At 41.5% G+C, this 14964-nt stretch overlaps 1 protein-coding gene across 1 annotated transcript in view; it reads left to right on the plus strand.

Annotated features, from left to right (window-relative positions):
- Window positions 1–6751, plus strand: part of LOC119941973 (triadin-like) — a 229505-nt gene extending 222754 nt beyond the window's left edge. Inside the window, exons 20-21 of the mRNA XM_038762560.1 lie at window positions 3064–3102; window positions 5883–6751. Of these exons, the coding sequence (XP_038618488.1) occupies window positions 3064–3102; window positions 5883–6013 (170 nt within the window). The 3' untranslated portion in view covers window positions 6014–6751. The remainder of the gene's footprint in view (window positions 1–3063; window positions 3103–5882) is intronic.
- Window positions 6752–14964: the final 8213 nt, after the last annotated feature.

The following is a 14964-nucleotide window of genomic DNA, read 5'->3' on the forward strand; positions in this document are numbered from 1 at the left end:
CAGCACTGTACTAAGCGCTTGGGAGGTACCATGCAGCAGAGTTGGCAGACATATTCCCTACCTACAATGACTTACAGTCTAGAGGGGTCTCCAGGTAGTCTGGAATCCCTTCCTTGTTTTTGAACACTAGCCTCATCATTTAGATATCTGAGAAATTCAGCCTGCAGCTGAACCAGTTAGTCTACATGCTCTATGGAATAATAATAATGATAATAATACTAATATTTGTTAAGTGCTTACTACTTGCCAAGAACCCTACTAAGTGCTGCAAGTTATTCCCAGATCAGATTCCAATTATGCATCCAAATGAGATGCCCTCCCCTATAAGATGTATCACATTAAACTAAATAATAATAATAATAATAATGGTATTTGTTAGGTGCTTACTATGTACCAAGCAGGAGGCGTCCATGATCGTCATCATCATGATCCATGAACTTGTACTTCCCAAGCGCTTAGTACAGTGTTCTGCACACAGTAAGCGCTCAATAAATGATTGAATGAATGAATGAATGATCAGCACAAAATTCCTCTGATCCATCAGCAATAAGATGAATGAGACTATTTCTCTTCCCATTTAGCAGCTTTGGAAATTATATGAGAGCAGAGAAAAGCACAACCCTGATAGGTAGTGCTCTGAAGATTAGAATGCATTCCCTTTCCAGAAGGTGATGTGGTCAGTGAATGTTTCAGCTGGTTATTTTCTGTCTCCCTTCACTGAGTGGAATGTCGATCCTATACTTGGTAGGTTTAGTAAATAAATGCTGTTCTTCTTCCTTCCTTCCAAGTTCTCTATTTCACTTTCAAACCAGCCTCAGGGAGGGCACTTGTCAAAGAATGGGAAGTATGGGGAAAACCACCTTCAGCAGTTTTTTTTTCTGTTGTTCTATCATTATACAACCCTAGAAAGATGTAATTGCTAATTTCACCTCTTTCTCCAGAAAAAGGGTACTTGAATTCCTGAAAAACCCCATGTCATGCAAAATGTGTGCTGTGTGAATAGTTGATATTATTATTAGTAATAGTAATAATAATCACGATGTTTGTTAAGCATTTACCACATGCCATTCCCTGTGTTTAGTTCTGTGGTGAAAATAATACAATCAGAGCAGACCCAGTCATTTCAATGGGACATAATGTGTTAAGGAGACAAGGATTATTTGTTCAGCACTTACTTTGCACCAAGCACTGCAGTAAGTGCTGGCAAATGCAATATAGGCAGATTGGACACAGTCCCTGTATCATATGGGGCTCACAGTCTTAGTAGGAGGGGAACAGGTATTTATGGTTAGGAAACTGAGGCACATTTCTAGTAAACAGTAAATAGTACTTTAAATGGTTGTGATTGGTCCACTTGGTAATGCTAATGAAGGACTGATTGCAGAAGCATATTCAAAGTCAATTATCTAATCAATCAATCAATCCACTGTATTTATTGAGTGAACAATACTGAACTAAGCTCTTGGGAGAGTACAGTATAGCGCTATAACAGACACATTCCCTGTCCACAACAAGCTAGCAGTCTACAGGAAGGGGGCATGCATTAATATAAATAAATAAATTATGGATATGGACACAAGTTTCGTGGGGCTGGGAGGAGGATGAATAAAGGGAGAGAGTCAGGGAGACTCAGAAGGGAGTGGAAGAAAAGGAAATGAGGGCTTAGTCATGGAAGGCCTCTTGGAGGAGATGTGCCTTCAATAAGGCTTTGAGGTGGGAAAGAGTCTGTCAGTGGGTGAGAGGTCTCCAGTGAGAGAGATGAAATCGAGTTAAAATTAGAAGGTTAGCATTAGAGGAGTGAAGTGTCTGGGCTGGGTTTTCATAGGAGAGTAGCGAGGTGTGATAGGAGGGGGCAAGGTGATTGCTTTCAAGATGATAGTTAAGGAATTTCTGTTTGATGCAGAGGTGGATGGACAACCACTGGAGGTTTTTGAGAAGTGGGGAAAAATGGATTGAATGTTTTTGTTGATAAAATGATCTGAGCAGCAGAGTGAAATATGGACTGGAATGAAGGAGAGAGAAGAGGCAGGGAGACCAGCAAGGAGGATGATCTAGCAATCAAGGCTAGATAGGAAAAGTGCTTGGATTAACATGGTAGCAGTTTGGATGGAGAGGAAAGGGTGAATTTTATCAATGTAGGTTGAACCAAGAGGATTTAGTGGTACATTAAATCTGTGGGTTGAATGAGAGAGAGGAGTCAAGGATAATGCCAAGATTATGGGCTTGTGAAACAGGAAGGATGGTGATGGGAAAGTCGGGGGCAGACAGGGTTTGGGTGGGAAGATAAGAAGTTCTGTTGTAGACATGTTAGGTTTGAGGTGATGGTAGAACATGCAAGTAGAGATGTTTTGAAGGAAAGAGGAAATGTGAAACTGCAGAGGGAGAGAGGTCAGTGCTGGAAGTGTAGATTTGGGTATTATCTGCATAGGGGTGGTAGTTGAAGCCATGGGAGCAATTGAGTTCTCAAAGGGAATGGGTGTAAATGGAGAATAGAAAGGGACCCAGAACTGAATCTTGGGGAAACCCCACAGGCGATGGGAGGCGGAGGAGAAGCCCATGAAAGAGACTGAGAATGAGCAGCCAGAAAGGTCAGAGGAGAACTTGGACAGAATGGTCTCAGTGAAGCCAAGGCTGGATAATGTTTCCAGGAGAAGGGGATGATAGACCTCGTCGAAGACAACTGAGAGGTTGAGAAGTAATAGGATAGAATAGAGGCTGTTGGATTTGTCAAGGAGATCATTGGTGACCTTTGAGAGGGCAGTTTATGTGGCGTGAAGGGGATGGAAGCCAGGTTGGAGGGGGGAAAAGAGAAAACTGAAGGACAGGAACTTGATACAATGGGTTTAGACAACTGGCTAAAGGAGTTTGGAGAGGAATGGTTAGGAGGGAGATGGGGAGATAACTGCCACGTAATGATAACTTTTCTCCCCGTGCCTTCCATCACCTAAAATGTAAAATTAAAGCAAATGGAGTAGCAGAAATGACTGTAAATTGCATGGACTGTAAACTTGGTGCCTAATCCACAACCTCTGTTTTAAAGTTCTTATTTTTTACTCCCACTAGAAGAATCTGAAGACATCACATCCACTAAGAAAGAAAGAGGTGAGTTTCACAGCGATATATAATCTTCCTTCATCTTCAAATAAGGCTCGTTATGGGCAGGGAATGTGCTGCTAATTCTGTTGGACTGTACTCTCCCAAGAACTTAGTACAGTGCTCTGCACAGAGTAAGCGTTCAATAAATATAATGGATTGAATGATTGAAAGGCACCCCTGACTGTGGAGTTTCTATTTTCAAGATGTGTGTGGTGATAAACTTGAGAGGGTTTTTTTGTCCCCACCCAGAAGGGTCAGTAATCTGATCCCCAAAGAAATAGATTTTCAGCATAGCCAACAGGATTAACAGTAAAATTTGTCACTTTTTATTCAAGAACCTTTCCACCCTGGTTGTCAGCTAAATCCTTTTAAGCTGGAGGGGTTGTAAGGTAATGATGAGATTAATATTTGTGGAAAACATTTCTGTGACTCAGCAACAGAAACCTCCAATTCAGAAGGTCCACAGTGAAAAGAAATTGAAAATCAGGGCCTTTCAAACATGTGGCTCTGCCCTGCCCCAGGATTCTTTTGGGAATGTTGGAATTTTTATTCCTTACTCATAAACTTCCTCAAAGAATAACAAACATGTAGTTTTGCCCCAGATTTTTAGCTGAAATGCGTAATGTGCCATTCCAAACTCCCACAATTATTTGTGGTTTGAAAATGATTGCAGTGCATAAAAATTTGAGGTCAGAGATCATGTATGCCTATTGTTTTGCACTCCCCAAACTCTCAGTACAATACGTCAATGGGATTTATTGATTGATTGGTATAACGGCTTTTGGAAAACAGCTACAGAAATCGGAGGAAATTACCATTTTTTTATGGTATTTGTTAACCACTTTGTGCCGGGCACTGTACGAAGCATTGAGGTAGATACAAGCTGATAAGGTTGAACATAGTCCATGTCCCACACGGGGCTCACAGTCTTAATTCCCATTTTACAGATGAGGGAACTGAGGCCAAATAATTTAAGTGACTTGTCCAAGATCACACAGCAGATAAGTGGTGGAGCTTGTATTCTCTTTCTATTTAGTAGGTTTTGGACATGACATACAAATCAGGATCTGGTTCTCCCTCCTGTGGAAAGGGAATAGGCAGAGGGAAGACATTTTCCCCACAGTGGCTCCAGAGGGAAGAATTCCAGATGGGAGAAGAGAAGTCATCATTCATTCAATCGTATTTATTGAGCGCTTACTGTGTGCAGAGCACTTTACTAAGCGCTTGGGAAGTACAAGCTGGCAACATATAGAGATGGTCCCTACTCAACAGTGGGGTCACAGTCTAGAAGGACAAACTCTGAGAGCAGGCAAAACTTTTCAAAGACAGTCTTGACTTTAACTCTCCACTCTACTCTACTTGTGTTCTAGATTTAAAGCTGCAGATGGTAGAGTGCTATAGTGGTAAGAGCACATATCTTAGAGTCAGGGACCAGACACTGATAATATTTGTTAAGGGCCTATTAGGTGCCAAACACTGAAATAAGCAGTGGGTAGGTGCAAGATTATCAGGCTGGGCACAAGTCCTTATCTCACATGGGCCTCACAGTCACAGTAAGAAAGAAAGCACGTAGTGAACGTCCAGTTTACAGATGAGAAAACTGAGGTGTAGAGAAGGTAGGTGATTTGCCTAAGGTCACACAGCAGGGAAATGACAGAGCTAGGATTAGAACCCAGGGCCTCTGACCTCCAGGCCTTTACTCTTTTCACTAGGCCACACTGAATCTCACTGGTCCCAACAGTTCACTGAGTCATCACATAACGTCAAGCAAGTCATTTAGCCTCCCTGGGTCTCAGCTTCTTCAGCTGCAAATTGAGGAGAATATTACCTCCCTCTTCCTACCTTAATGGAGGATGTTTTGAGGGTAAAATGAGATGGGAAAGCACTACCAACTTCAAATCAATATTTCCTACATGTCTAGGATCTGCACTTGGATGTGTAATTTTTGAACATTTGGTATTTACACTACACCCTCAGGTGACGGTACTTACATACATATCTGTAAATTATTTATATTAATGTCTTTCTCTTCCTCTACACTGTAAACTCACTGTGGGTGGGGAATGTTTCTACAACTTCTGTCCTATTATACTCTTCCAAGTGCTTAGTAGAGTGATCTGCCCCCAGTTGCTGCTCAAAAAATACGATTGAAGCAATATGACCTAGTGGATAGAGCCTGGGCTTGGGAATCAGTAGGACCTGGGTTCTAATCTATGCTCTGCTACTGGACGTCTATGTGACCTTGGGCAAGTTGCTTAACTTCTTTGTGCCTCTGTTACCTCACCTGTAAAATGGGGGATTAAGACTGCAAGCCTCAAGTGGGACAGGGATGGTACTTAACCTTGTATCTACCCCATTGCTCAGTCTAGTTCCTGGTACAGAGTAAGCGCTTACCCAACACCATAAAATAAAAAACCTTACTTACTGAGGATACATAATTTACATATATGGGCACCCAGGTTCTGAACCCCTTTCAGGACAGAGATTGTGTTCAACCTGATCAGCTTCTATCTACCCCAGTGCTTAGAACGGTGCCTGACACATATTAAGCGCTTCACAAATACGATGAAAAATGACTGATTGATTGATTATAATAATAATAATAATAATGGCATTTATTAAGCGCTTACTATGTGCAAAGCACTGTTCTAAGCACTGGATCAACTTCTTTATATAGTGTTCCCCCAGACTCTTAGTATTGTGCTCTGCATAGAGTATGTACTCAATAAATACCATCGGTTGATTAAATACTGATTGAGTGATTGATCCACATCTTTGTCTTGCAGGCCCAGTCAGTTTCTTCCAGTGCGTCTACTTGGATGGGTACAATGGATACGGCTTTCAGTTTCCTGTGACTCCAGCTCACCACCCTAGAGAGCCTGTAAAGTCACCAGAGCAGAAATCCCGAGGACAGTAGAGAGTCGTGCCACCTGTGATTTTTGAGGTTTTGTTTTTTTAAAAGGTTTTGAATACTAAATTGACTCTGTTCCACAGTGGTACCCACATCTATAGGACTGGAAATCCAGCCTCCCACCAGCATCGGAAAATGTCGCTACGGACCCTAGGGGTAGGTCTATATACCCCTTGGGTTTAAAAGCTCCTGGGATATTTCTAAGTCAGTCAATCAATCAAAAGCATGCATCAGGGCCTGCTCTGTGTAAAGTAGCTTACTACGCCCTTGGGAGAGCACAATAGACTTAGTACCCATCAACCCTTTCCCTCAAGGAGTGACGATCTGAGATGTCTGATTTGTGTTGAGTGTAATTAAATGGCAACTTTCCCCATGGGCTATTTAAAGAAAGAAATGGAAAACTTGGACAAGATTCTTTCATGACCAGCATCGAAACCCAGCCTGAAATGAAATTCCTGATTCGAGGAAGAGTTGCTAATTCTTAAAAAATATGTTCCACCGGCGCTTGTCTGTTGTATAACTGTCTACGTTTGTATTAAGTGCGTGTTTGAACTTTGCAAACCTCTGTAAGGTGAAGTGAAAGAGCATCATCTTGCTCAGGAATGTATGTAGCTAAAGGATGGCAGTGCTTGAAGACTGTTCACATGATGTGTTTTTTGCAAGTTCATCTCATTGTCCTCTTCACATCCCAAAATGTCTCTCCTTAGCTGGTGCATCAGATGATAGAGGCATAGTGGCAATCTAAAGGACCACAATTTGCCTAAAAAATAGTTTGGAGCTCAAATCCAGTCAATATCCCGTTCGGCTGTAAAATTTCCAATTCAACTGGACGGTCCTGGTGGGACGGTTTTTGAAATGTCTTATTTAAATAGTCTTATTAATAGCCTTAGACACTGCCTGCAAAACAGTTCCAGGTGGTGACTTTGGTATACCAACTGGATGAGATATTGAAGCAGTCGCTGAAACTGAACGATGCACAAGCATTGATATATTTCAGTTCACTTTGGTGACTCCTCCCTGAGGAGAATGAGAAACTGATGTTGCCTCTCCCAATATGGAAAATTCTTGAATGTCAGCTCAGACTCCTTTTACACTTTTTGTTACATTGTTGGCTATCAAAGCTAACAGGACAGATGACACGACCAAGAAGGTGTTTCAGTAGGTGGCTGTCGCCATTCTCCATGTCCCCTTCACCGTGTCTATATAATATTTACTATTTAAGAGTTTCTTTGCTGCGTTCTGCCTCAAACCTCAGAGCCCCATGTGGGACAAAGGTTTACATTTGCTACCTGATTTACGACCCTAGCCAAAGAACTGAAACCATCTCTGTCAAGGGATTGACGTTCTTTGGTTGAAGATGACCATGACCCAGTTGGGTTCAGGAAATGCAAGACTTTCTTTTAACTTGAAAATCTATCTGCTAATTTAGTAGTTGCCGATCTGTTACCAGCCTGATGGGCACTTAGAAACCTGCATGAGTTGAGGTTGGTAGAACCTACCAGCCCAATTCACTTGGCAAAAGTCAACAGAAACATTTATCCATCTTGATGACACTCGTTCCCAAGGGATTTAGCCCTTGGACAAGGTTAAGATAAAACTGGCCTTTTCCAAACAATTCTCTCCTTGTGGCCACTAGACACAATTGTAGAGCTGAGGGTGAAATTCACCCTGTCATCTGGGCCAGTTCCCTGGATGATATGAACTCAGAATGAATAGTTGAGCCCCTCAAAAGCCTTTCAAAAACATCATTTTACAAAGGGCCGAGCAAACTGGCAAAAGAAAATAGCATCTTGAGAGTTAGGCCCCCTAAGTCCCTCCAGAGCCCAAGTGAATTCTGTGAGCCCCTGAATGACCCATGTTATTCCCCTGGGCCTCAATTTCCCTAACTAACATAGGAACATCAAGTATTGCTGCCTCCCTGAAGATCTATGACAATTATGAGAAAAACATTGGAGTGCTTTGAGTAGTGAAAACTCAGGTGATATTCAAAAGTATCTTTAGAAAGCACATTCTACCTCTACAGTGGTGGGGGAGGGATCTCACTTTGAGTCCTTTCCCAAATTTGTGCGGTTCATAGATTTTTTTTTTTTCATTCTAACCCAAGTAGGTAGGGACCGTCTCTACATGTTGCCAACTTGTACTTCCCAAGCGCTTAGTACAGTGCTCTGCACACAGTAAGCGCTCAATAAATGCAAAAAAAGGACATAGTTGAGTAAAGCTGAAACAGAGATCAGGCTGTCGACGTTACCATTTTAGCAACATAGTAGCCCTATGCCCGAACATAATGATACATAGTTATCACAAGTGTATCCACCTTTTGTTCTTGGTGACAATTTTTCAAAAGTGGACTGATTTGGCATCCCTTTTTGTATGCCTGCCTTATATGAATCTACATCTTCAAACAGTTGTAAGGCGAGTGACCCCAGTTTGGCTGTGAAAAGGTAGACTTTCAAAATTTAACTCACCATGATATGATATGCGTGGTGCGAGTCTGCTAGGTTAACACTTAAGGCCTGAATATTATTGGAAAACTTACCGACTTGTTTTTTGGAGGGTTTCTAAAACTCTTTCAGCTGCAAATCTAGCATTCTGAAAATGAATTCATTCATTCAATAGCATTTATTGAGGACTTACTGTGTGCAGAGCACTGTACTAAGCGCATGGAAGCAGTTGTTTATAGTGGGTGATTTGGAAGGCTAGGAACAGGAAGGGTTAACTCTGGGAACCTTAACGACATGATCACTGGCTTCCTGTTCCATGATTTTTCAATTGATTGGTTTTAAATTCCCCATTCTCCCTCTCCTTTCCTCTCTCTGTGACTTTCCCTTTTTCTCTTTTCCTTCCTTTTTCTCAATCTTTCTTTTCTTTCCTTCTCCCTCTCTCCTTCCTCCTCTCCCTCTCCTCACTTTTCAGACATACATACACATACACATACACACACAAAAAAAACACATACACTTTCTGCTGCTTATTGTCCTTACCTAACAATCAATGAATCAATGAATCAATGGTATTTATTGAGTGCTTCCTATGTGCAGAGCACTGTACTAAGCTTGTGGGAGAATACAATAAAACAGAACTAGCAATCATGTTCCCTCCCCATAACGAGCTTACAGTCTAGAGGGGCTTATAGTTATTACCTTTATTTTAAATTGTAATTATTTTATAAATGTAATAACTGTTTTAGGAATGCTTATATGATAATAACCATAGTGATAGCCATAATAGCATTATGTATGTAGCAGAGGTTAAAACTGAATTTTCTTACCTCTTGTCATCCTGAGGGTGTCAAAACACTAAATGGTCCTATAATAATGATCTGGTCCTCTCATCCTACTATCCATGGATCGCCAAATGGCTATTGCCCAGGTGATGTGAGAGAGAAGCCATTCAGTGGACTCATGTTCCATACAGCTTTGTTGCCAAATCTGGGTTCATTCTTGGTGAAGGTCCCAGCCCTGGTAAGATGAAATTTCATTATGAACAACTCCAGGCGTGGGTGGTTTCATATTCTGGAGAGGAAGCTGTGAACTTGAAGCCATTTAAATTCAACTGTAATCACTGCTCTCCATGAGGCTTGTATTAGGAGAACAGTGTTTTGTTTTGTTTTGTTTTGTTTTTTTCCAGAGGGAGAGCTAAGAATTAGTCCAAAAATATAAATAGCTTAGTTAAATTCACCCATTCATTCAGTATTATTTATGGAGCATTTACTGCATGTGAAGCACTGAACTGGGCCCCTACTGTGTGCAGAGTGTTGTACTAGGTCTATTTTGTGTAGACTGACTATCATGTACAGTTCATAGCATTGAAAGCCTACTGTACACAGGCGTTCTATACAGGGTGCCTACTGTATACAAAGATACATACTGGGTATCTACTGTGTGAAAACATTGTGTTGGATACCTGTCAATCAATCAATCAATATTATTTCTTGAGCACTTACTATGTGCAGAACACTATACTAAGCACTTGGGAAAGTACGATGCAACAGGATTAGAAGATATGTTTCCTGCCCATAACAAGCTTACTATTGCTGAGTATTGTACCGAGTGCTTAGGAGAATACAATGAAAGAAACAGACATCATATCTCCCCCTAAAAGAGTTTAAAATCTACTTTTAGGCAGACAGACACAGAGAATGCCCAGAGAGTGGAACATGGAGAACAAACATAGACATAATCTGTAACAGCTTAAATTGAAATAAACAAACCTACATCCACCCCATGTCCAAATCTGGTCTTTCACCAATCTCAATGCATCTCCATGCTTGGATCTAAATTACTCTGCCATTCAGCTGCCCAAAGGCAAGGGAGGAAGAAAAATAAACTGGCTTTTTGGACAATCTCGGCTGATAGAAACGGAAACAATCTCAGCAGGAAAAGGAATTCCAGGGCTTCAAGCCCTTCCTGTGTGAAAGCTGTTGGCACAAGTTGGGTGTTCGGGCAACTAATAATAACAATAATATTGGCATTTGTTAAGCGCTTACTATGTGCCAAGCACTGTTCTAAGCGCTGAGCTCTGCTAATGACACTGGACACTAAATAGAGAGCATCGACATGCTAGTTGCTATCATATGTTTAACCAGTATCCTCCTGGCTGGGCTGTAGACTTGAAGGACTGCCATAATCTACCCTTGTTTCTGAGATAGAGCCCGTATTTTTGACAATCCCTTTCCAGGTCAGGAGTGGGTTGTTAAAGCTCTTTGAAGCAGCCAGCAAGCTGTCTTGAGGCTTGCACCATCAATCAGTCAATGGTATTTATTGAACGCTTACTGCGTGCACAGCACCATAGGTATTGTTCGGGAAAGTTCAATGCAACAGAGTTGGTAGACAAGCTCCCTGCCTAAATGGAGCTTACTGTCTATTATATTCATTTATGTCATTAGCGTACCATTTTGATGGGATTTTGTGAACTCATTGTCCAGTTCATTTCTGATGACTTTTAATGCGGTCGTTTCTCCCCTGAGAAGCTGGGGACAATGCAGCGTCCGACCCTGACAGTTCCCACGAGCCCCTGATAATCAGTTGGGCTATTTTTGTGACGAACAACTGAGCAACTGTCTGATCACCCGGCCAGCATTCATCCTTGAGAAAGTCATCTAACGTTATACTGCTGGGTTTATGGGAGTGAGGATGAATTGCAGAGTTTGGTTTGCTGCTTTTAAGTTAGCATGATTCCTTGATTAAAACCAAATTGCTCACTTGACAAGCTTGCTCTGCTTCTTGAGCACTCAAAGAGAATGTGCCTGAACAAAGATGGGGTGCTTGCATGAGTGTGAATTGGTTATTGTGTGGAAAATAATGGCTTTTCTCAATGAAGGTTTGGAATCAATGAAAAGAAAAAAGAACATTTAAATGAACGATAATTACTTTAACAAGGTTTTAATTCTGGAAATTCAGAAATACTTTCATTAAGATAGACTCATTCCACAGGCTATGAAAGACAAGTGCATTTCAGACCTTGGAAAAGAATTCCTATATTCATGTATCTCTGAAATTGCGCTGACAGATAGTTTAAAGGAATCAAAGTCTCACATTCAGATCATTAACACTTTGACTTTCAAGTGCCTTTGATGTTTTATGAGCTTTCTCTGGGCAGAAGCAAAGGTGTTCACAGTGCATCCTGTTAGCAGGAGAATTCTTTGACTAAGAGCAGTTAAAAAAAATCCCATTTTCAATATCCACGCCTGCCATTCTTTGTCAATTTAGCTGTGCATCTAGAAGGGAAATAAGGAGATGTAGTGGGGAGAAGAGCTGTGCTAAAAGCTACCTAAAGGATAAAAGCTTAACAAGAACTGCTGATTTCTGCTCTGACTTCTGTTAGTGTGCGTATTTTGAATAGTGCAGTAATATTGATAGCTATATTATGTGGATTCTGAGGTCTTGGAGTTCACAAATGACTACTTTGTGAGTTATTTGTCAAATGAGTATGGGGAGGGGAGGAGGGAGGAGGTGTATGACTTTAAGAGTAAACTCCTAGATCATGGTTCTGTATGGCGATATCAAAGCAGCCTGATTCATGTTATTGAATTTATAGAGTGCATATTCAGAAGTGACCCAAAAAACTGTAGTCAGTGTGAAAATGAAAAAAAAGAAGCCTTCAATGCAGACTTCACAAAAGCATTCTTAGTAACTGAATCATCAACACATCCACGTTACATGGGAAATTAATTGCTGCCGTTCTCTTTTGGTTTTTTGGTCAGAAGAATGTCTGTCAGCTCTGTATAATAAAAAAGAGACTATTTCAAATATGGCTAATAAAGTTCTCTTTTTTTCAGTTGTCATTCTGTTTCCTAAATAAATGATGATGGTTTTGGGTTTCTAACTTAAGATGGTCCAGCTAGAAGCTTTCTACATATGTTATATTACAGCAGGAGAAATTTCAGTTAGACTTAGAAAGAACTTTCTAACTCTCAAGCGACTAAACTCTGGGTCAGGCTGCTGAGCCGGGTTTTGTAGCCATGGAGGCAGAGGGCTGGACTAGATGACCTCGAGAGGCGTCAACCATTTCTAAGATTTGGGTTTCTCTGATTGATTAAGCGTTGAATCAAGAGAATAAAGATTTGGGGGTGGGTGCAGAGAGTATAAAAATCCGAACTCTCAGGGTACTCAGCTTGGGGCTTGGTGTGGTTGGTGAATGTGCTAACTGTAGTAAAGCAGCGTGGCTCAGTGGAAAGAGCTCAGGCTTGGGAGTCGGTCATGGGTTCTAATCCTGACTCCTCCACGTATCAGCTGTGTGACTTTGGGCAAGTCACTTCACTTCTCTGTGCCTCAGTTCCCTCATCCGGAAAATGGGGATTAAGACTGTGAGCCTCACGGGGGACAATCTGATAACTTTGTATCTGTCCCAGTGCTTAGAACAGTGCTCGGCACATAGTAAGCACTTAATGAATACCACCATTATTATTATTATTTCAGAGAAGAACAATCTGCTGAGACTTGGCATCACCATACACAAGCTCTTCTCTGAGGAGAGAAACCTATCAATCGATCCATCAACCAATCGTGCTTATTAAGTGCTTACTGTGTGCAGAGCACTGTATTAAGCGCTTAGGAGAACACATCTGCTAAAATCCAAGAAGGACAGGCAGGAGGCAGAGCCAGAGAGGGTAACCAATGTACCTCTGAACATAGAGTTAGAGAAGCAGCGTGGCTCAGTGGAAAGAGCATGGGCTTTGGAGTCAGAGGTCATGGGTTCGAATCCCAACTCCACCACATGTCTGCTGTGTGATCTTGGGCAAGTCCCTTAACTTCTCTGGGCCTCAGTTACCTCATCTGTAAAATGGGGATTAAGACTGTGAGCCCCATGTGGGACAACCTGATCACCCTGTATTCTCCCCGGCGCTTAGAACAGTGCTTTGCACATAGTAAGTGCTTAACAAATGCCAATTATTATTATTATAGAGCTCAAAGCTATCATCCTCATCTCTTCACTTCCTCCAGATCCAACCCCTGCCCTCTCTCGTGAATAATGGAGAGCGAAGAGGACTGCTGGGGTCTGGGATAATGATCTAAAGTCTCAATTTTCAATAAAAATAGTATCACCAGTCTAGATATGCAGAATTTGTCAGGGCTCATCAGCAGCAGCAGCATTGTCATCATTATCATCATCATCAACATTAATATTTATTGAGTGACTACTGTATGCACAATAATTTTGGTATTTGTTAAGCGCTTACTATGTGCCAAGCACTGCATTAAGCTCTGAGGTAAATTCAAGATAATCAGGTCCCACATGGGGCTCACAGTCTAAGAAAGAGAGGAAACAGGTATTGAATCCCCATTTTGCAGATGAGGGAACTGAGGCACAGAGAGGTGAAGTGACTTGCTCATGGTCACACAGCAGGTAAATGGAGGATCTGGGATTAGATCCCAGGTCCTTCGACTTGTACGGCCATGCTCTAGGAGAAGCAGCATGGCTCAAAGGAAAGAGCACGGGCTTGGGAGTCAGAGGTCATGGGTTCAAATCCAAGCTCTGCTGTCAGCTGTGTGACCTTAGTCAAGTCACTTAACTTCTCTGTGCCTCAGTTACCTCAACTGTAAATTGGGATTTAAGACCGTGAGCCCCCCGTGGGACAACCTGATCACCTTGTATCCTCCCCAGCAGTTAGAACAGTGCTTTGCACATAGAAAGTGCTTAATAAATGCCCTTATTGTTATTATTATTATTCTCAGTAAACCATGCTGCTTCTCTTAGCGCAAAACACTTTACCAAATGCTTTGGGAAGTACAATAGTATTAGTAGATGTGATTTCTGCCTACCTATATGTCCTTCATCTAGGTTACAAACTCCATAATGAAATCAGCCAACCTTATGAATTATATTTGACTGTAAAATTAAAGACGACAGGATCAGGTATCACTGATTTTACTTTTAAAATGACATTTTTATTCGCTCTCTCCCTCTCCCTTTCTTTCTTCCCTCTCCTTCCCCCTCTATCCCCCACCTTCTTCTCTCCTCTCTCTCGGCTCCTTCTCTCTCTTCCCCTCTTTCCACTCCTCTTTCCTCTCTCTCTCCCCCTCTCCTCCTTGCTCCTCCTCCTCTCCTCATCTTTCTCAAACATTTTCCCCCTCCCCTTCTCTTTCTCTCCCTTTCCTTAGTACCCCCTCCCCAGCCCCATTCTCCCAACTTCTGCAATCGTTCTTTTTCTCTTAGACAGATGTCACTTTATAGTGCCTCAGTTATTGGCCAGCAGTTCATCAGCAGTTAAGTTTTTCTTTTTCTTTCTTTTTTTTTTTTTAAAGTTAATTCAATCAGCCCTTGAAACTCCCTGGTCCTCTTCAATCCATTGTCTCAGATGCCATCCTGAAAAAAAACATTTCTTCCATTTGGTTTAATTTCTATAGAGCTAAGGGGGAAGTTCTATTACATTAATAAGAAGGCAGATAAGTGGTTTACTTAAATTGAATTAGCAAACAAGTCTAATTACACCCTAACCATTGTGAACTTAAAGAGGA

The sequence above is a fragment of the Tachyglossus aculeatus genome, chromosome 2, assembly GCF_015852505.1.
Source record: "Tachyglossus aculeatus isolate mTacAcu1 chromosome 2, mTacAcu1.pri, whole genome shotgun sequence".
Classification (NCBI taxonomy): Eukaryota; Metazoa; Chordata; class Mammalia; order Monotremata; family Tachyglossidae; genus Tachyglossus; species Tachyglossus aculeatus.